The 19,882-nt window shown below is 47.0% G+C and overlaps 1 protein-coding gene across 8 annotated transcripts in view; it reads left to right on the top strand.

Annotated features, from left to right (window-relative positions):
• The window catches only part of PLEKHA7 (pleckstrin homology domain containing A7), a 232,926-nt gene that overhangs the window by 181,914 nt on the left and 31,130 nt on the right, over positions 1–19,882 (top strand). For all 8 annotated transcript variants that reach the window (XM_050759314.1, XM_050759318.1, XM_050759316.1 and 5 more), the window contains exons 10-13: positions 3,324–3,794; positions 12,634–13,156; positions 13,698–13,784; positions 16,794–16,847. In XM_050759314.1, coding sequence (XP_050615271.1) covers positions 3,324–3,794; positions 12,634–13,156; positions 13,698–13,784; positions 16,794–16,847 — 1,135 coding nt within the window. The remainder of the gene's footprint in view (positions 1–3,323; positions 3,795–12,633; positions 13,157–13,697; positions 13,785–16,793; positions 16,848–19,882) is intronic.

Here is a 19,882-nt window from a genome sequence, read left to right on the forward strand (position 1 = left end):
ACCCATCGTGTGAAAAAAAGAAAAAAGAGAAAAAAACTGTCCTATGTACATTGTGGAACAGGGTTGTCCCTTTATAAGCTTACAGTAAGAATTACTTTTTCTTTTTTGAGGTGGAGTCTTGCTTTCTCACCCAGGCTGGAGTGCAGTGGTGTAATCTCAGCTCACGGCAACCTCTGCCTCCCAGGTTCAAGCAATTCTCCTGTCTCAACCTCCTGAGTAGCTGGGACTACAGGTACACACCACCATGCCCAGCTAATTTTTGTATTTTTGGGAGAGTCGGGGTTTCACCATGTTGGTCAGGCTGTTCTCGAACCCCTGACCTCAGGTGATTCACCTTCCTTGGCATGCCACCACACCCAGCTGAATTACTTTTTCTTTAAGTATGGGCTCCTGAATATTTCCCATATTTTCCTCCTACTGGAATTTATAGAGCCACTGAATGTTAACAATGGGTGGGCCCTCACTCATCAATATCTCAATATGTCATTGTAAAATGATTTAATAGGCAGGACCCCTTCCAGTATAAGTAGCAGAAACCAAACTCAAACTAATAACTGAAAAAGGGAATTTAGGCCCGGCAGGGTGGCTCATGCTTGTAATCTTAAAACTTTGGGGGGCTGAGGCAGGTGGACCACTTGAACCCAGGAGTTTGAGACCAGCCTGGGCAACATAGCGAGACCCAGTCTCTACAATTTTTTTTTTTTTTTTTTTTTTTTTTTATTAGCAGAGCATGGTGGCATGCACCTGTAGTCCCAGCTACTCAGGAGGCTGAGGTGGGAGGATCACTTGAGCCCAGCAGATCAAGGCTACAGTGAGCCATGATCATGCCACTGCACTGCAGCCTGGGTGAGAGAGCAAGATGCTGTTAAAAAAAAAAAGAAGAAGAAGGAATTTATTTATTAACAACTAAAAAATCCAAAGAGATATCTGGTTTACATAAGGTTAGATGTAGGAGCTTAAGCCAAGTTTTTAGGATTGTATGTTTCTCCACCTGCTTTCCTTTGTGTTAACTTCATTCTTAAGCGGTGCCTTCCCACACAATTGCAGCAGCTCCAACCCAAGTCCCAGGGCTGACTCTGATTGGCCTGGAGTAGTCAGCTCCTGAACCAGTCACTGAGACTGTGGACCCTCAGCTGGACAGGGAGTCAGCAGCACCTGAACCACCTGGACTGAGGGTAGGAGAAAGTGATCCCCAAATGAAAATTGAAATGCTGTTATCAGAAGGGCAGTGGATACAGCGTGGAGGTTGGAGAGGAAAGAAGTCCTCTGTTGGATAAAAGGAGTTCCAAAGATGCATTATTTTTTTCCACAAAGCTTGGGGTTTCCATGGAAAAGACATTGGTACATGAACAGCGAGAAGAGTGATTGCTTTTCTCAGTTCTCCCTGTATATTAGTCCATTCTCACACTGCTATGAAGAACTGCCCAAGAATGGATAATTTATAAAGGAAAGAGGTTTATTGACTCACAGTTCCACATGGCTGGGGAGGCCTCAAGAAACTTACAATCATGGTGGAAGGGAAAGCAAACATGTCCTTCTTTGCATGATGGCAGGAAGAAGTGCCAAGCAAAAAGAGAAAAGCTGCTTCTAAAACCATCAGATCTCATGAGAACATGCTCACTGTCAGGAAAACAGCATGAGGGTACCCTCCCTCATGATTCAATTTCCTACCACCAGATCCTTCCCACGACACATGGGGATTATGGGAACTACAGTTCAAGATGAGATTTGGGTGAGGACACAGCCAAACCATATCACCCTGCCTAAGTTAAAGGCAACAGACCCACACACAGTGAAAAGCAGACCCCATGTGGAGGATTGTATTTTCACATTATATTGACATTCTAACTAGCTCTGGCTCTCAGGGTGAGTTGATTCTGCCCTGAATCTGTGTTGATTATTGGTAGCTGAGGTTCTGAAGTTGTTGCAAAGACACCTGGGGTGTGGCCACCGAGATGTAAATGCAGTAGCATTTCTATTATGTACTCTCATGTGGAGAAGAAAATGCCTCTGGCTTGGCCCCATTTTGAGTGGTGGATCTTAAGGCCAGGACCTTTTTCTTTTTTTTTTTTTTTAAACCAAGGAGTATAGCTAAACCAGCTGCCCCATCTAAGTAAAGGTCTTTGGTAATTTTTCTAGTCCATCTGAGCTGAGCTGGAACAAGTTCTCTTGCCTCCCTAATCTAAATTCTGTGAAGCTTGTGGAGCCACTATTGTATCCCTGGTGCCAGGTGATCAGGATGCAGACAACTAGGACCCTGCCCCAAGGAGGCAGAGAGAAGGGCAGCTTACCGGGGGAGATGGACCATGAAAGAGAAGCCCTCCACCATGTCCCAAAGCTCCTCCTGTAGCCTCAGTTCACACCCTGACCTATCACCCCACCCCATTCTCTTTTATAGCTTCCAGGTTTGCACGGACACATGTGGAGAGGCAGTAGAGCAAAGCCTACCACACATGGGCTCTGGAGTCTACCTGGGTTTAAGCCCAGGCTCCACTCTGTTCCAGCTGTTTGATCTTGGGCAAACAATCGATCTTCTCTGTGCCTCAGTTTCCTTATTGTTAAAATCTGACTAATAATACTCCACAGAATTGTTGTAGATAGACATGAGAGTTGTTTCTGTTTGAACTGTTCCCTGATAAGATAGAAACAGGTTGCTGTTCACATAAAGAGGTTGCTGTGCCCATTCTCTATTCACCATCTTTGAAGAGTGTTAATTATGCTATCATTTGTACTTTGGGCTGTGCTAGAGACCAGTGGGAGGGATCGTGAGCTCAGGAGCTTTCCATTTAAGCCCCAGACAGACAAACGGATAAATCGCAAAAGGAAAAGGCAAGATCAGTAGCACAGAGTAGAATGGGAGCACAGGAGTGGTCTTCATGTGAATGTCACATGTATAATTTATTCATTCTCTCTTGCAGTAGTAGTTACAGAGTGCCTATTTTATACCAGTCATTGTGTAGAAGTTCTGGGCATATGATGATCAGCCAGATGGGCCTCTGGCCAAAAAGAACTCATAGTTTATTTGGGAGCTAGATGAATAAACACAGTTATGGTCCAGTGCGGTTAGTGTGACAGTGGGATCAGCATAAGATCCTATTCTAAATTGGAAGTGTATGTCAGGGCGGCTTCCTGGAGGAGGTGTTGTTTAAGCCAGATCCCCAAAGGAGCAGAAGTTAGGCAGGCAGAGTGAGGACACGAGCATGAAAGGTGTTCTGGGCAGAGGGAATAGCCTGTGCAAAGGCCTGCAGGTGATTGAGTGTACAGTGCATTTCATCGTGGAGTCTTGGCTGTGGAGCAAACTGAATGTGCTGCTGTCATTGCAGGGATATGGAGAAGGTGGAGCGGCAGGCTGTCCCCCAGGCCAACCACACAGAGTCCTGTCACGAATGTGGCCGGGTGGGACCCGGACATACGAGAGATTGTTCTCATCGTGGCCATGATGACACTGTCAACTTCGAGAGGCAGGAGCAGGAGGGAGAGCAGTACCGTTCCCAGAGGGACCCGCTGGAGGGCAAGCGGGACCGGAGCAAGGCCAGGTCTCCATACTCGCCGGCTGAGGAGGATGCCTTGTTTATGGATTTACCCAGTGGCCCAAGAGGCCAGCAGGCACAGCCCCAACGGGCAGAGAAGAATGGAATGTTGCCTGCCTCATATGGCCCAGGAGAACAGAATGGGACTGGCGGGTACCAGCGGGCCTTTCCTCCCAGGACCAACCCTGAAAAACACAGCCAAAGGAAGAGCAATCTGGCCCAGGTGGAGCACTGGGCAAGGGGCCAGAAGGGGGACAGCAGGAGGTGAGTAATAGACTCAGGATCACTGCTTATAATGAGTGCAATAATGTAGTGGCAATAGCTGTCATTTAGCGAGCACTTGCTGTGTAAGGGCGGCCTTAAACTCTTTACCACCATTACCTACGTAAATCCCTGTAACAACCCTGCAAGAAAGGGTGATATTCCTTGACAGAAACTGAGGCTTGGAGAAGTCAAGGAACCTGCCCACAGCACACAGGTGGTAAGGCCAGAGTTCAGTCCTGGGTCTGTGAGCCTCCAAGGCCCCCACGCGATTACACCAGAGTCTTTTCTACTCCTCAGAGAATGCCTTGAGACATTCAGCATGTAAATGATAACCAGTCTTCTCCTCTTTTGCTGCTACTTCTCTACATCCAAGAAATGTTTATAGAAACTAGAGTAAATAGAGATTCATTTTTAATTCCAGGCACATACAGAAGTGCATCGGCACTGTTGACATTGGGCTTTATCAGATACATTCCTTCAAGAAGATTTTAATTATTTAGAAGGCATGTATATCTTGCTATTTGCCAAGCACTGTCTGTATTTTATTATAATTTCAGATTAATTAGGACACATTTCTGAATGTGAAGAATTCAGGGTCACTAGCTTCCCTGTTGTCCCCAGAAGCCACTGTGCTTTGTCTTCATTATGAAAGACGTGACAGATTTCGCTCACTATTTTCAGGCTTCTAAACAAATCACTGACAAGAGGGGAGATAGCAAAGCCAATGTGCATTCAGAGAGCTCCCCAGGGATTGCAGTGGATGTGCCAGCATCCAGACCAAGTCTGCCACAGGCCTGATAACATGCTCTGAAAGGTCACACTTCCTTCTCCCTGTTGGCCAGGCCCAAGCTTTCTACCTGTGGATTCTGGAGGTGGTCAGTGCTCCTAGGGGAATAGCCTAGTCCTGTTTTCAAGTATGTGGGTGTGTTGTTCATATGTAGGTTGCTGTAGCCTCTTTAATCTGGTCCAGCTGGGCAGTTGTGAGAGTGGATGGTGGAAAAATCACAATGGAGCCTTCCTAAGTAACTGATAGACATTGTTGTGGAGCAGACTAGAAGAGAAGGCCTGTTATGCTGTAGCTAAGACACCTTCCCATTCTCAACTGGGAATGACCAGGTGTCAATTCTGTTTGTTCACATTTTGTATCTTATTAATAAAACAGAAAGCTACTGTCTGAGGACACAGGGAAGGGAAGCTGCTCTTCTTGGTGCTGACCTAAGTAGCCCCCTGGTAGGTGGTTGTAAGATGACCTTACTGCTGAGCGAGGTTGGAAAGTTGGCAGGGGTAATGTAATGTGGGTCCTCATTCTCCAAAGTAAGGCATTTGAATTTTATTTGAAAAAGCAATAGGGAACCACTGGAAGGTTTTAAGCAGGTAAGTGATGTGATCTGATGAATATTTCATGAAGAAGGTAAGAGCCTAGGAAGGAGGCTATTGCAGTAGTCCATGAGGGTGACAATGGAAATAGGATGAATAAACCAATTTGAGATACATTTTGGAGGTTGAAACAGCAAAGGTTGTAAGTGAATTCGAATGCAGGATGAGGGAAACAACAAGGATGATGTCTAGAATTTTGAAAACTTTGTTTAATTTTTGTGGATACATAGTAGGTACATGTATTTATGGGTATATGAGATCTTTTGATACAGGCATGCAATATGTAATAATCAAAACAGGGTAACTGGGGTGTCCATCACCTCGGGCAATTTATCATTTCTTTGTGTTATAAGCATTCAATTGTACCCTTTTAGTTATTTTTTATTTTTTAAATTAAGATAAAGATGTAATCTTGCTACGTTGACCAGACTGGATTCGAACTTCTGGCTTCAAGCAATCCTCCCATCTTGGCCTCCCAAAGTGCTGAGATTATAGGCATGACCCACTGCACCTGACCCCTTTTTAGTTATTTTTAAATGTACAATAAATTGTTGTTGACTATAATCATCCTGCTATGCTATCAAATACTAGCTCTTACTGATTCTATCTAACTATATTTTTGTACCCATTAAGCATCCCTACTCCCCCCTGCCCACTACCCTTCCCAGCCTCTGGTAACCATCATTCTACTCTCTATCTCCATGAGTTCAATTGTTTTAATTTTTAGCTCCCACAAATGAGTGAGAACATGCAAAGTTTGTCTTTCTGTGCCTGGCTTATTTCACTTAACATAATGTCCCTGAGTTCCATCTATGTTGTTGCAAATGACAGGATTTCATTCTTTTTTATGGCTGAACAGTACTCCATTGAGTATAAGTACCACATTTTGCTTATCCATTCATCTGCTGATGGACACTTAGGTTGCTTCCAAATCTTGGCTATTGTGAATAATGCTACAATAAACAGACCTAGAGAATTTTGACTTGAGCAACTGGGTGGTTACTGAGATGGGGAAGGATAAGGAAGGAACAAGTTGGGGGAAATCAGGATTTCCATTTTGGACATGTAAGTAGGGAGTTAGAGTTCTGGACATGGGTGGAGTGGAGTTAGCATTCAGGTTTGGCTTGGTTAATAGGTAGATATGGTGCTGTGCAGCAGATATAAGCATAGGTAAGAGACATGAGCTTGATGAGGAATGTGGTCCTTTTGGAGTGTCCAGGTAGAAATGACCAGGAGGCTATAGGGAATGTGGGTACAGGCTGTAGAGGGATTCTAGAATCATTGCCTTAGAGATGGTAACTAATGCCCTGGCAGTAGTTGAGATTAACCAGGGTGGAATGCTTAGAGCCATGTTTCTTAATCCTATCTGCATGGTTTGATCATTTGAGGCCCAACCCCAGAGATTTTGATATAGTTGGTCTGGGGTGAGGTCAAGCCATCAGTATGTTTTCAAAGCTCCTTAGGTTGGCCAGGTATGCTGGTTGATGCCTATAATCCCAGCACTTTGGGAGGCTGAGGTGGTAGGATCGCTTGAGTCCAGAAGTTTGAAACCAACCTGGGCAACATAGCAAGACACCATCTCTACCAAAAAAAATTTTTTTTATTTTTTAAGTTACCTGGATGTGGTGGCATGCACCTGTGGTCCCAGCTTCTTGGGAGGCTAAGGCGGGATGATCACTTGAGCCCATGAGTTCAAGGCTGCAATGAGTTATGACTGTACCACTGCACTCCAGCCTGGGTGACAGAGCAAAAACCTGTCTCCAAAAAATAAATAATAAATAAATAATACATACATACAACTCCCTAGGTGATTCTAGTGCATGTCCACAGTCAAGAAACTGTTGCTAGGCTGCACATTGGAATCACCTAGAGAGTTTCAACATTTGGTGAGGCCTTAGTCCCCTGAGCAGAAATCTGACTCCATTGGTCTGGGTTGCAGCCTGGACATAAGGTTTTTAGGAAGCACATTTTCCCCCGTCCCTCCTCCCACAGTGATCTAATGGGCAGCCGGGACTAAGAATCCTCAACTGAGAGAGCACAGTCGCAGAGGGCCAACAACAGAACACTGAGGACCCCCAGCCTAAGGGTCAGGCAAAAACTAAGTCACTTGAAGGAGGTGAGGAGAAGATGGGGGAGGAAAACTGGAGGTTCTGTGGGGGAGAGTTTCAGTTGGAAGGAGTCCAGGCAGCAGTGCACGGTGCTGCAGGTAAGGACTTCCACCTGGCTGTGGTGCCGCCTTTCCTTTTTTTTTTTTTTTTTTTTTTTTTTTTTTTTTTTTTTTGCTACCAAAAGCAGATACTTGAGACGTAGTACCTTTCAAGGAGGCTGAGCACCCCTGAAGGAAAGTCCAGAACGTGGCGGGTCTTTTGCTCGGTAGCAGAAACCCTTTTTCCACTGAGCTGCTTGAGGGGCTTAGATGGGCAAACCTGAATTGCCATCCTTAATAGAGCTACAGTGTCAAAGTTAGCTCAGGAGGCAGAGTAAAAGGAGGCATTGAAATCAGTAAGACGGCATGGCCAGTGAGAAATCCTTCGTGGCAGGGGCACAGAAAAAACTGTCAAAAGCTGGGTGACTGATATGCAGTGATAAGTTGTCAGTTATGAAATGTCTCTACATAACTGCTCCAGTAGCCTGTAAACCATGTTATTCTACTACACATAATGGCCTGAATTTGAGAGTTGGGAGTGGGGTGTGCATCAGAGACCTAAAGAATGAGAAGTTTACAGGGAAGTAAGAGGTGGGTGGGGAGGGCACAGGACTTTCCCTGGGATGCAAGATGGGGATTTGAGCCATTCTTATCTAAGGGGCAGAGAGACATCAGGTCTGTAGAGGAGAACAGCTCATTGGCTTTGGAGGTCACTGAGCACACAGTGAGAGGAATTTCATTCTAGTAGGGGAATCAGATCTCAATGGGCTAGAAAGTGAATAAAAGTGAAGAACTGGGCCAGGCGCGGTGGCTCAAGCCTGTAATCCCAGCACTTTGGGAGGCCGAGACGGGTGGATCACGAGGTCAGGAGATCGAGACCATCCTGGTGAACACAGTGAAACCCCATCTCTACTAAAACTACAAAAAACTAGCCGGGCGAGGTGGCGGGCGCCTGTAGTCCCAGCTACTCGGGAGGCTGAGGCAGGAGAATGGCGTGAACCTGGGAGGCGGAGCTTGCAGTGAGCTGAGATCAGGCCACTGCACTCCAGCCTGGGCGACAGAGCGAGACTCCATCTCAAAAAAAAAAAAAAAAAAAAAAAAAAAAAAGTGAAGAACTGAAGACAGAAGATAGAACAGAAAATGCTGTCAATCTTTAAGTGAGCAAAGTGTCTCCGTCTCTGATCATTCTCTTGTATTTTAAAAGGCCTGCCTCTTATAGTCCCAGGTATTTTTTTTCTTAAAGATATATTTGTAGTCTCTTACAGTAAGTCATAATAGATCTGGCTGCTGAATAAAGGAACCTCCTCCATTTTCCATTTGAAAATATGTGAGATAGATATCTCTGTTTTGCATATCATCAAGACTGCTAATCTCATTAGACTGAGCACATTAAGACATTGGGAGGAGGGTTATTTGAACTGCAATATGATCCTGTATTTTTGGCTTTAAACCAACAGGGAATTATTTCTAATGGGAGATACATATTTCACATCATTAAACTTTTTTAGAATATGGTTTGTGGGAGACAGACTGACATACTCCTAGAATCTTACTGTATTTTAAGAGCTTGTTTTGAAATTTTAGGCTTTCATTTTCCCACCCTGAACAGTGTTTAACGTAATGCATACTTGTAAAATAGAAAGGTTGGGGTGGGGAATAGAGTTAGGATCAGGAGATTCAAACACTACAGTATAGAACAGAGTAGAAAGTGGGAGTCCTGTGTGATTGGAAGTTAGGTTGAGGAACATCTGCTGAGTAAAGTATAATAATTGGTCATAAAAAATGATACTGCATTTCCACATGACCATTTCTGTAGTGGCTGTATCAGAATATCTTGTTTAGTGCCTGTTCAATGACAGGGAGGCCCTGTGGCCACAGAGCATGGTGTGAGGAGACCTTGAGCCCAGTTTTTGGGTAAGACCGGAGATTGGGGGGCCAGCAAATGGATCTGCTGTTAGGGGCAAAGCTACTCTGGAAGCTCCCACTTGCTCCCATGGGGTCTATACCTCAGCCACAGTACCACCTCCTCCTGTGTTCCTCCTCCATAGTCAGTTACCTTGTTTTGGCCCCTGGAGCCAGGGCTCACCATTGTACCGGTACCTTGGGGTCACTCCGAAATGGCAGACTATGTGTAAATGGAGGGTACAGCTTAGAGGATGAGCTCGGGGATTTGGGGTGCTGCTAGCGGGGCAGTGGAGAGGTGAGGGTGGACTCTGACCTTCCAGGCACTGTAGGCAGGCAAGGGAGTGAGCTGCAGAGCCAGCCGGGAAGGGCGTATGGGTGGGAGCACGGCTCTGAAATGCTTTGCATAGTTTGCATTTTGCTTCTGACAGAATGAACAATGGTTAGTCAAGTCCCGAACTCCCCAGAGGAAGCCTCCAGCCTGGTTTCCGCCACCGCTACCACCTCTGTTTTAAGGATTCAGGCACTGCCCCGTCTCAGAGGCACATTTGTGTCTAACTTTGGGAAATCAATAGCAAACCCTGCCACCTAGTGACAGGCTGACTCACTTGGCAGGCGCGACAAGTAGGTTGAAGAGATCTTAAAGTTATCTCCTGCAATGGCAAAGATAGCTTTATTTGAATGACAACTATTTCAAATCCTCACAGCAATTTTCAAAATGGTTCTTACTATCCCCATTTTGTAATAAGGAAAGTGAGACTTAGAGGGCTTGGATGATACTTGCCTGAAGTCATATAGCTAAAGTGATTAAATGAGTTGAGTTTTAAAACAATTAGAACAGTTTCTCAAACTTTACAGAGCACTAGAATCTCCTGGAGGGCTTGTTAAGACACTGATGCCTGGGCGCCATCCCCTGATTAGGTAGGTCTGAGGTGGGGCTGATAACAAGCATTTTAAAAATATATCTTATTTTTAATTGACAAATAATGATTATATGTATGGGATAGATGTGGTGTTTTAATATATGTATACATTGTGAAATGATTACATCAAACCAATTGACATATTCATCACCTTATCTACTTATTCTTTTTGGTGATAAGAACATTTAAAATCTACTTTTAGTAATTTTGAAATATACATTATTATTAACCATTGTCACTATGCCTGTGCTGTAGGTCACCAGAACTTATTCCTCCTAACTGAAACTTTGCACCCTTGGACCAACAGCTCCTCTTCCATCTCTCTTATCCCTCCCAAACCTCTGGTAACCACCTCTCTACTTTGTTCTTCTATGAGTTTGACCTTTTTAGATCCCACATATAAGTGAGGTCATACACAGTATTTGTCTTTCCATGCCTGGCTTATTTCATTAACCTGCATTTTTAACAAGTCCCCAGGTGGTGCTGATGCTGGTGGCACACAGGCCACACTTTGAGTAGTGTTGGCTTGGAACAATGTCTGCAACAATGTCAGCACCAAATAAATGTTAGATAAAATTGATAGGTGAAGGCGGAGTCAGAATTGACCTCAAGCCTGTCTGACTATAAAACTTGTTTTCTTTTTACAACATCATGCTGCCTCTCAGGCTTAGTAAAATTCCATACTTCGTCCCTTGCTTAATTTTTTTTCCTTCTCAGAAAAATAAAGTGGAGGCTGGGCACGGTAGCTCATGCCTGTAATCCCAGCACTTTGATAGGCTAAGGCAGGCAGATCTCTTGAGGTCAGGAGTTCAAGACCAGCCTGGCCAACATGGTGAAACCCTGCTTCCACTAAAAATACAAAAATTAGCCAGGCATGGTGGTGCACACCTGTAGTCCCAGCTACTCAGAAGGCTGAGGCAGGAGAATCCCTTAAACCCGGGAGGTGGAGGTTGCAGTGAGCAGAGATTGCACCACTGCACTCCAGCCTGGGCAAAAGAGCAAGAATCTGTCTCAAAAAAGAAAGAAAATAAGATGCCTAGTTGGTGGTAGTTTTTGAAATCATATCCAGCTTTGTGTGCTGGAGTGTTTATTGAAGGGCTAATTATGCATAGGACTTTCTTAGACTGTGGACAATACCATGGTCTGAAACACAGTTCCTGTCTTTCAAGAATTTTCACCTTGGCCTGGGAAAACATGTCTTGCAAGTATGAAAAGATCACATCAATATAGGACCTTGGAAAAGTTACAGGCAGTGTGATAACTAGGTCAAACAGAGCTGGATCACTGAGGGCTGTGGCACTGCAGAAGGTCCACATGGGGAAGGCATGGGCCAGCATCCTGGAGAATGAGTAAGACTTGGGTAAATAGAGCAAGGGGAGACCATCCAGGTAGGGGGAGGGAAGAACAGTGTTATAAGAGTAAGGAGGGACAGGAAGGGTACACACGTTAGTGAAGGACCTTCTGTGTATCAGACATGGAGATTGCATTTCCTAACCTGTCTCATTGATTCCTCAGAAGAGCCTTATGAGGCAGGTAATACTGTCCTCATGTTACAAGTAAGGAAATGGAAGTTCAGAGTCAGGTAAGCTGCCTAGGGTCACAAAGCCAGCAAGTATAAAGCTCGGCTTCAAACCCAGGTTAGACTCCTACCTTTCCTTTTTCCACTGCAAGATATTGCTCAGGTGTGGAGGAGGCTGGGCCAGGACTAGGGTGGGGCTGACTGTCAGGCACCAGCACGTGCAGGGGTGACCCTGAGATGGAGTACTTCCTTCAGTTTTGGGCCCTAGGCATTTGGCGTGGCCCTGGTAGGAAGAGCAGTGAGAAAACAGCAGGCCTGCAAGGTGGGTTGAGGTCAGCTGCTAGCGAGCTGTGAGTACCAGGCTGAGGAGTTTAGACTTTATTTCACAAGTGACAAGGAGCCATGGAAATTTTTGAAATAGGGAACTGATTTGATCAGAGCACTTGACTGTGGACAAAGTAGAAACCAGTTAGGAGCATCTCAAAGTTATCTGGAGGGAGATAATTAATCAGTATCTGGTCTAGAATAGTCCAGAAAAAAGAGAACTGATGCCAGCTACTTCCTTTATGAACCTCCAGAACTTGGTGCTAAGGATACCAAGCAGAGAGAAAATCTTGGTAACCTGGAGAATTGTGAGGCCTTTTCTATAAATATGCACAGCCGTGGAAAGAGCTGACTGCTGGCAGTGGAGAGAGAAGGAAAAGCCAGGTTTAATCACATTGCACTCCAATTGATGGGCATGGGGTAGCCAAGTTGTCCTGGCAGAGGAAGTTGACAGAGAAAAATGGTTTTGGAGTTGTCTGCAAAAAGGGGAAGTGACTGAAGTCCTGGATGTCAGCCTTGATCATTCTTTTGGGGTTCTCATAGGACTCTCCCACATGCCCAGCTTTGTGGGTTTACTTAGGTATATTCCCCAAAGCCTGGCAGAACCCTCACTTGGTGGCCTGACGTGTTCTTACCCTTTCTTCTCAGTCTTCCCTTGGACCAGACGCTTCCTCGCCAGGGTCCTGGCCAATCCCTGTCCTTCCCAGAAAACTACCAGACTCTTCCCAGGAGCACCCGACACCCCTCGGGGGGCTCCTCGCCACCTCCCCGAAACCTGCCAAGTGACTACAAGTACGCGCAGGACCGAGCCAGCCACCTGAAGATGTCGAGTGAAGAGCGCCGGGCGCACCGGGATGGCACCGTGTGGCAGCTCTATGAGTGGCAGCAGCGCCAGCAGTTCCGGCACGGCAGCCCCACGGCACCTATCTGCCTTGGCTCCCCAGAGTTCACTGACCAGGGCCGGAGCAGGAGCATGCTAGAGGTGCCCCGCTCCATCTCTGTGCCTCCATCTCCCTCGGACATCCCTCCCCCGGGACCCCCAAGGGTCTTCCCACCCCGGCGGCCACACACGCCAGCAGAGCGAGTCACAGTGAAGCCACCGGACCAGAGGAGGAGTGTGGACATCTCACTGGGGGATTCTCCAAGGAAGGCACGGGGCCACGCTGTCAAGGTGAGGCTCGAGAAGCTCTGCCAGGCTGCTGGGTCAGCGTGAGGGTGCCAGGAGCCTTGCCTGGTTTGAACACAAATTTGAGTAATTTGGGATAATAATGATAGCTAATACTTAGGCAGTACATTTTAATAATAGATGCCAGGCACAGTTCCCAAAGGCTTCGCTTTAAATTCTCACCACAACCCTGTGAGGTAGGTGCTATGTTTATGCCCATTTCAAAGATGAGAACTCTGAGGCGCGGAGAGACAAAGTAACTTGCAGGGGGTCACACAACTACAAGTCAGCTTCCTTGCAGCTTGAAAGGCAGGAAAAGACATGTGTCCAGTCAGTTAAACTATTTATAACAACCCAGCTTAAGTTTTCACTTTCCAAGGGCTTTCACCGTTTAGTGTTCTAACCGTAAGAGTAAGATACGTGTGCTCATTTCATAGATGAGGAGTCTGGGGCTCAGAGGGGACCCAGGTGGCATGGGGCGGGCTGCCCTGGGAGTGGGTGGCAGAGGTTTGGGCTCCAGTGTGACTTCTTGTCTTCCCACTTGCAGAACTCGTCTCACATGGACCGACGCTCCATGCCCTCCATGGGTTACATGACCCACACCGTCAGTGCTCCCAGTTTACATGGAAAATCGGTAAGGTGAATAACAAGACACAGCCTGCAATGCCCTATCTCATCAACGTTTTCCTTCCTCTGAGTCAGTACAATGCAGTCCAGAGGGCAGCTATCAACTCCCATTTTAGAGATGAGGAAACTGAGACTCAGAGAAGTCGAATGACTTGCTTAGGGTCACCTGGCTGTCACTGGGTCCCCAATGAAGGGGAAGAGCTTGTGGGGGAATGTAGGAGAATGTTAGGCTTATCTCCTCTTTCAAGCTGAATTTTGCCATAAATGTTTTCCAGCTACTCACCTTTTTCCGCAGGTAGTGCCTCTCCTCTCTTCCCTGATCTTTGATTAATTAATTAGTTAACTCTATCTTCAAAGCTTGAGTCTGAGACCAGGCATGGTGGTTCATACCTGCAATCCTAGCACTTTGGGAGACCGAGGTGGGTGGATCACTTGAGGCCAGGAGTTCAAGACCAGCCTCGCAAACATGGCGAAACCCCGTCTCTACTAAAAATACAAAAATTAGCTGGGTGTGTTGGTATACTCCTGTGATCCCAGGTATTCGGAAGGCTGAGATACGAGAACTCAGGAGGTGGAGTTTGCAGTGAGCCAAAATCATGCTCACGCTGCTGCACTCCAGCCTGAGTGACAGAGCAAGACTCTCTCAAAGCAGAAGAAAAAAAAAAAGCTTGGGTCTGGGTGAGGTTGCACTGTTGGTTGTTGCTTTCCTGAAAAAACAACTTCCTGAAGCCCTTTTACTGCCAGTGCTTTTATTTGTCCTAATGACAGAATTAACGCAGTAATTGCTTAATGGTGTCACATCAGTGCTGTCCTGGCACTGACAACAGGGTGAAGAGTGTAATTCTAGCAGCATGCTCCTGTGGTGCTAACTTCCTTGTGCTGTGTCTACACACCTGCAGCTGGAGGAGCTCTCGTTGCTTCTCACCCGGTTAAGGCGGCACCAGGCCAAGTTAGCCAGTGTGCGAAATTTCGCCATCGGCCAGTTACTGCAGCACCAGCTGACCTTTCCCACCTGCCAGGTCAGCACTGGTGGGCTTCTCTCAGGGCCGGGGGCAGGGAGTGACATGCTGGCTCGTGTTCGCTCGTGCCCATGCTCTGATCTGTCTCTGCTGTCTGCCTCTCCCTTGTTCGCTGCCTGTTTGCTTCTGGATGCTACTGCCAGATACTCTGTGGTGGTGGAGGCCGAGCCTACCCTGCTGGCACTGGGGAGGGGGACTGCATGTGGTGTAGGGGTCCTAAACTGTCGCTTCTCTGGCTGTAAGTAGTGACTGCCAGGCTGATGTGTGGTCACGTTCAAAGGGCTATGCTGGCTGACAGCCTTGTTGCCCCTGTGGCCACTCCTTGGGATGTGGAAAGGCACGTATGCGTCAGCCTGGAGGGAGATGCAGGGTGCCCTCTCTTATCTGGACGGTGCCCTGCTGCCTCACAGAGCATCTTCTCATCTCATATCCTGCTAAGCCTCACAGTAAGCTGGAGGAGGTTAGGTAGGAGAGGAGTCAGGAGCACACACAAGGCAAGTGGAACCAGAAGGGGAAGTGACTTGCTCAGGATCCCTCAGCTAGAAGCATGCAGGCTGCAGCCAAAATCCAAGACCTGCATGACACAATGTTCTAAACTGTTGCAAAAACATTGGGCTTTGCAAGCAAACTTCTCAAGAACTGGCTGGGGGGCTGCCCTCCCGGGTATCTTGAGCAGAAAGATTAAAGAAAAGGATTCCTCCCTGGGGTTGTCCTCAGGCAGGAATAGGTTCAGCCAATGAGGCTGGTCCTCCAGGCTGTACAGAGGTAGGCAGGGGACAGATGAGGAGGGTGACAGGACTGTTACCTTCCTTCCTTGTTCTGTTTCAGTGAGTTATGAGAGATTTAGGAAATGTATTCAGAAAAATGAATGTCAGTGCAAAAACTATCATTGGTTGTGAATCTAAGTGATCTTGAATAACCTTCTGCTCTGTCTCACTCCTGTAGCAAGTGTGTAGGGACTGAGCTGTTTGGGAAGAATGGATGGGTAAGGGATTAGTTTAGGGACACAAGACCTTGCAAGCCACTAGTGCTCCTGACAGTTGTCCCCCAGGCATTCCCATGCTTAAGAGCACTGCCTCAACTCTTCGTGTGGTTTTTCTGTGTGACTGTCTTACCTCAGAGCTGTAAGCAAAGGCCACCTGCCCCAGCTCTGGCTTGCTTGGCTGGGACCCTCTTAGTCTGCTGAGAAGATGGTGCCTGGATTATTTTTCTTGAGCTTTCACAGCTCCTCTGCCTCACGGTTAGCTTCTGTGATCTGCTACACGGGAAAGCATAAGTTTTAGGAAATCAAAGAGTCTTTTTCTTATTTTCACTGTTTCTGGTAATTATACTGAAGAGCTTGATAGATTGTCAGAGATGCCACAAACAGATGGGTCTGACCTTGCATCTGTCTCAAGTAGCTCCTGATGTGGCTACACTGGCTCCATGCTGAGCAAAAATAACCAAACTTGCAGGAAATTTCCATCAGTTGCTCGTGGTTATTCTGGAAACCAAGGTCATATTGGGACCTCCTGGGTCACCCAGGCCATCTCCCTGCCTCTTCTTGGCATCTGCCCACACCAATGAGCTTCATCTTCATGCATGTGAAGTGATCCAGACCAAAGGTTTGATGGATGGATTTGGAGCAATGATGACTGATGTGCTGTAGATCAGGTGTGGCATGTGCTTCTCCGGGTGGACCTCCCAGGTCTATCTTGGGAGCACAACACTGCCTCAGCTGCCCTAGCCCTGGGGTAGGATCCTCCCTGCCAAACTTCCCCGAGCCAGTGGGGGACAAGCTGACTTTCCCCACAGTGACCTGCAAGGTCCGCCTTGCTGAAAGAGGGCTCTCAGCTGCACCAAGACGTTTGTGCTTCCTCTGTGGCCCCTGATGTGTTGGTCTGCTGTGGTTCCTTGTTCCGAAAACTGCACCATACAAATAATGCACATGGGAAACCTCCAGGTATGGAAACTCTGGTGTTCGTAACTGTGTTTTTCCTTCTCTGCTTCATTTGAAGGCTGATGACACCTACCTCCAGCTGAAGAAAGACCTGGAGTACCTGGATCTAAAGGTGAGTGATATCAGGGTTCCTGCCTTCCTCGCATACTCACCTTTCCAAGAGTGCCACCTCACTGGAGCCAAGCCCAAAGCCAAAGGCCAGACAGGTCTTATCCAATCTGAATTCTAAATCAAGATGTCTCCCATCTTGAATCAGAAGAATTTTATTTCTTACAGACTCATACTCTGCCTTTTTTCAGTTTCTTGTGAATTTTGGTGTGAGGTCCCTGGCTTACAGAATGAAGGCACGAGACCTTGATCTCTTCCTTCTTTTGGTCAGAACCAAAAGGTCCCTCCAAAAGCAACCAGTTGCTTCTTCAGAGTCTCAGTGGGGGCAGGGGTGTATGTTTGGTTCACTAATGTGGGTTTTCAGCCACAAGTGGTATGGTGGGTTCTTTGGTTCTGTTGCTAGGGTAGCAGGCTCCACATGGAATCGCATGGCTTTGAGGCTCACCAGTAGTCTCCCATCTCAGTTTAGGAGAAGAAGGCTGGGCCCCTCCCTGTAGGTGATAAGGCTTCAGGCTCTAAATTAGCTTTCTCAGCACAGAGAGAGCCGAGAAAACTCCTGTAGAGAAGGCAAAAGGCATTCTGCCTGGAAGAGAGCCCTATTGTTCCCTTCCCACAGTTCTCTGAAAGCTCCCACTGTGAAAGCACTTCTTACGCCTAAGCCGTGAAATAGACTGGAGGAATGTGACCTTTAGTTAGCTGTGGGTCTGAAAAGGTGGGTGAGGGGCCATGGGACACTCAGGCGACTGCCACGAGGGGCGGCATGCCTCCCTACAGTCTCCAGTGTACCTGGCTTGGGATATTTTTAATTCGGGGATCTTCATCCAGCCTCATAGAAGCAGGCGTATGAACGTCAGGTCTGAAGGAAGAAGACGGAAAGGGGGTCTCCCCATAATGAAAGGAGATCAGGGCCTTTGATCAGAAATCAGCCAGTGCAATTCTGTGTCTGTTGAACACTTGCTGTGTATGCAGATGACATGGGGAGATGCAGAAGAAAAATTGAGTCTGTCTGGTCTTGAGATACTTCCAGATAGTCTTGGGTTGGTGAAAGAAATTATCCCCAAATAACAGACTCCTCTACAATGACTAGGCAAAGATCTGTTTGGCCTGGTTCTCAGAGCTGAGATGGTGAGAATCTCTGTGGGTTACAACACTGGAGAGGCTTCTGGGAGGAGGTGGCATGTGTTTGAAGCCTTGAAGAGCCAGGGGGGCTGGGGTTGGTTGAGATTTAAAGGGAAGGAACAGTGAGAGCCAAGGAGAGCCAGGGCACAGTGGTTGTGGCCAGGGCAGCAGAGGGAGGTGGTGCTAGGTCATGCAGGCTTTTGACTCTATCCTAGGCTTTAGGAAAGAAGGTGGGTGCCATGAGCAAAAAGACCTGGCTTTAGCATGTGAGGAGAACAAGGAGCTTTCTCTCAAGGCCAGGAGGTTTTCTAACTCATATGACAGTCAGGTCACACAGAGCTTTAGGGACTGCTCTAAGTATGGTAGTAATTCCTCAGGATTCACAGTGCTCAAGCATAGCTGTGTGGACCAAATGTGGCAGCCTAGCCCGTCCTCCTGCAGCCTGTGGGGATGGGCAGGGTTGTTCCCACCATGCCTATGGAGAGAGATCCAGCAGCCCCCGGCCTCCACCTTCCCTGCGCAGCACCACATCCCCGTTCCTCAGCCTCCCTGACAGTCAGTCAGCAGCTGCCTGCCCATTTCTTGTCACCCCTGACCCAGGGCCCAGCGGTCCACTCAGACAAACCTGTAGAGCATCCATAGTGCACCTGGGCCTATGGGAGAGGCCTAGCATGCCAGCACCACAGGTGAGTATAAAACACAGATATACCAGAGTGTTTAGTGCACGGGGTCAGAGAGAACTAAATGTGCCTGAGCAGGAGCAGTAGGAAATAGCTGCCTTCTGGTTCCTGTTTGTATGTGACAGTGGAAACTCACAGTTGGTCCTGGAGTGATGCTTGGCCTCAGGTTTGTTTTATTTCAGGATCATAGAATTTGAGCTATGTGGGATTACAGAGGGAGAAACTGAGCCACAGAATGGCACAGCAGAACTAGGAGTCCCTGCGTGTCGACTCCAACAGAAGCTTAATAACAATAGGGGGTTATAATGTGTGTCAGTCACTGCATTTTACTTCTATTAAGTTATTTTACCTCCAAATTGGCCCTGTAAGGGAAGTGGTGGTATCATCTTTTAATGAACTGTAACTCTGAAAAGCTAATGAGTTTCCCAAGCCTACACAGCAGTTAGTGGGTATCAGTATTTGGGTGCAGCTCTCACCCTAGAGCCCTTTATCACCTTGCCCCACATCCTCTCTTAAAATGCTGCTCTACCACTGTGTACCCAAAGGCCTTATGTTTTTATGGAGCTGAGCTTGGATTGTTACGCCAAGAAATATATTTGATGGGATAGAGAGAGGCAAGTTGCATCCTTGCTGTATTTTACTACCTAAGAGCTGCACACGATCAGAGCAATATGAATTATTATCCCTTTTCTATAACCAGGAACCTAGGTGTCAGAGAAGTAACTTCTGCAGTTACACTGCTGGGACTTGAACCCAGCAACTGACCTCATACCTGCCTTCTTTCTTCCATGCATCACACGCTTTGCCTACCCTAAAGTCGTGTTCGTTGAATTGTATTCCTGGCATTGAAGTTTTGCTCTTCAGAACCCTATACCCTAGCTGAGTCAGAGGGGTGGGGTGTGGGGTTCACTGTTGTTGACAATTTAAGTTGTCTTTATGCTTCTGTGAAGCACAGCCAGGAAGATGAGGGTACCTGCTGCCACTCATGTGAAGCCTTTGTAGATAGAAAAGGTTGCAGTCAGCCCCAAAAAGGCTTTTGTCTTTGGTGAGGGATGTGCCATCAGTGGCTCCAGGGCTATTGGACTCTGGACTCTTCATGACTGTTTGAACCTGAGATCAGGACTTCTCTGTTCAGGGTCTGTTTCCAAAATCAGCTTCTGGGACAGTTTTTAAAGTTGTGATTAGGGATGCCATATACTTCAAAATCACCTGGGGGCTTGATAAAAACACAGACCTGGAG

The sequence above is a fragment of the Macaca thibetana genome, chromosome 14, assembly GCF_024542745.1.
Source record: "Macaca thibetana thibetana isolate TM-01 chromosome 14, ASM2454274v1, whole genome shotgun sequence".
NCBI lineage: Eukaryota > Metazoa > Chordata > Mammalia > Primates > Cercopithecidae > Macaca > Macaca thibetana.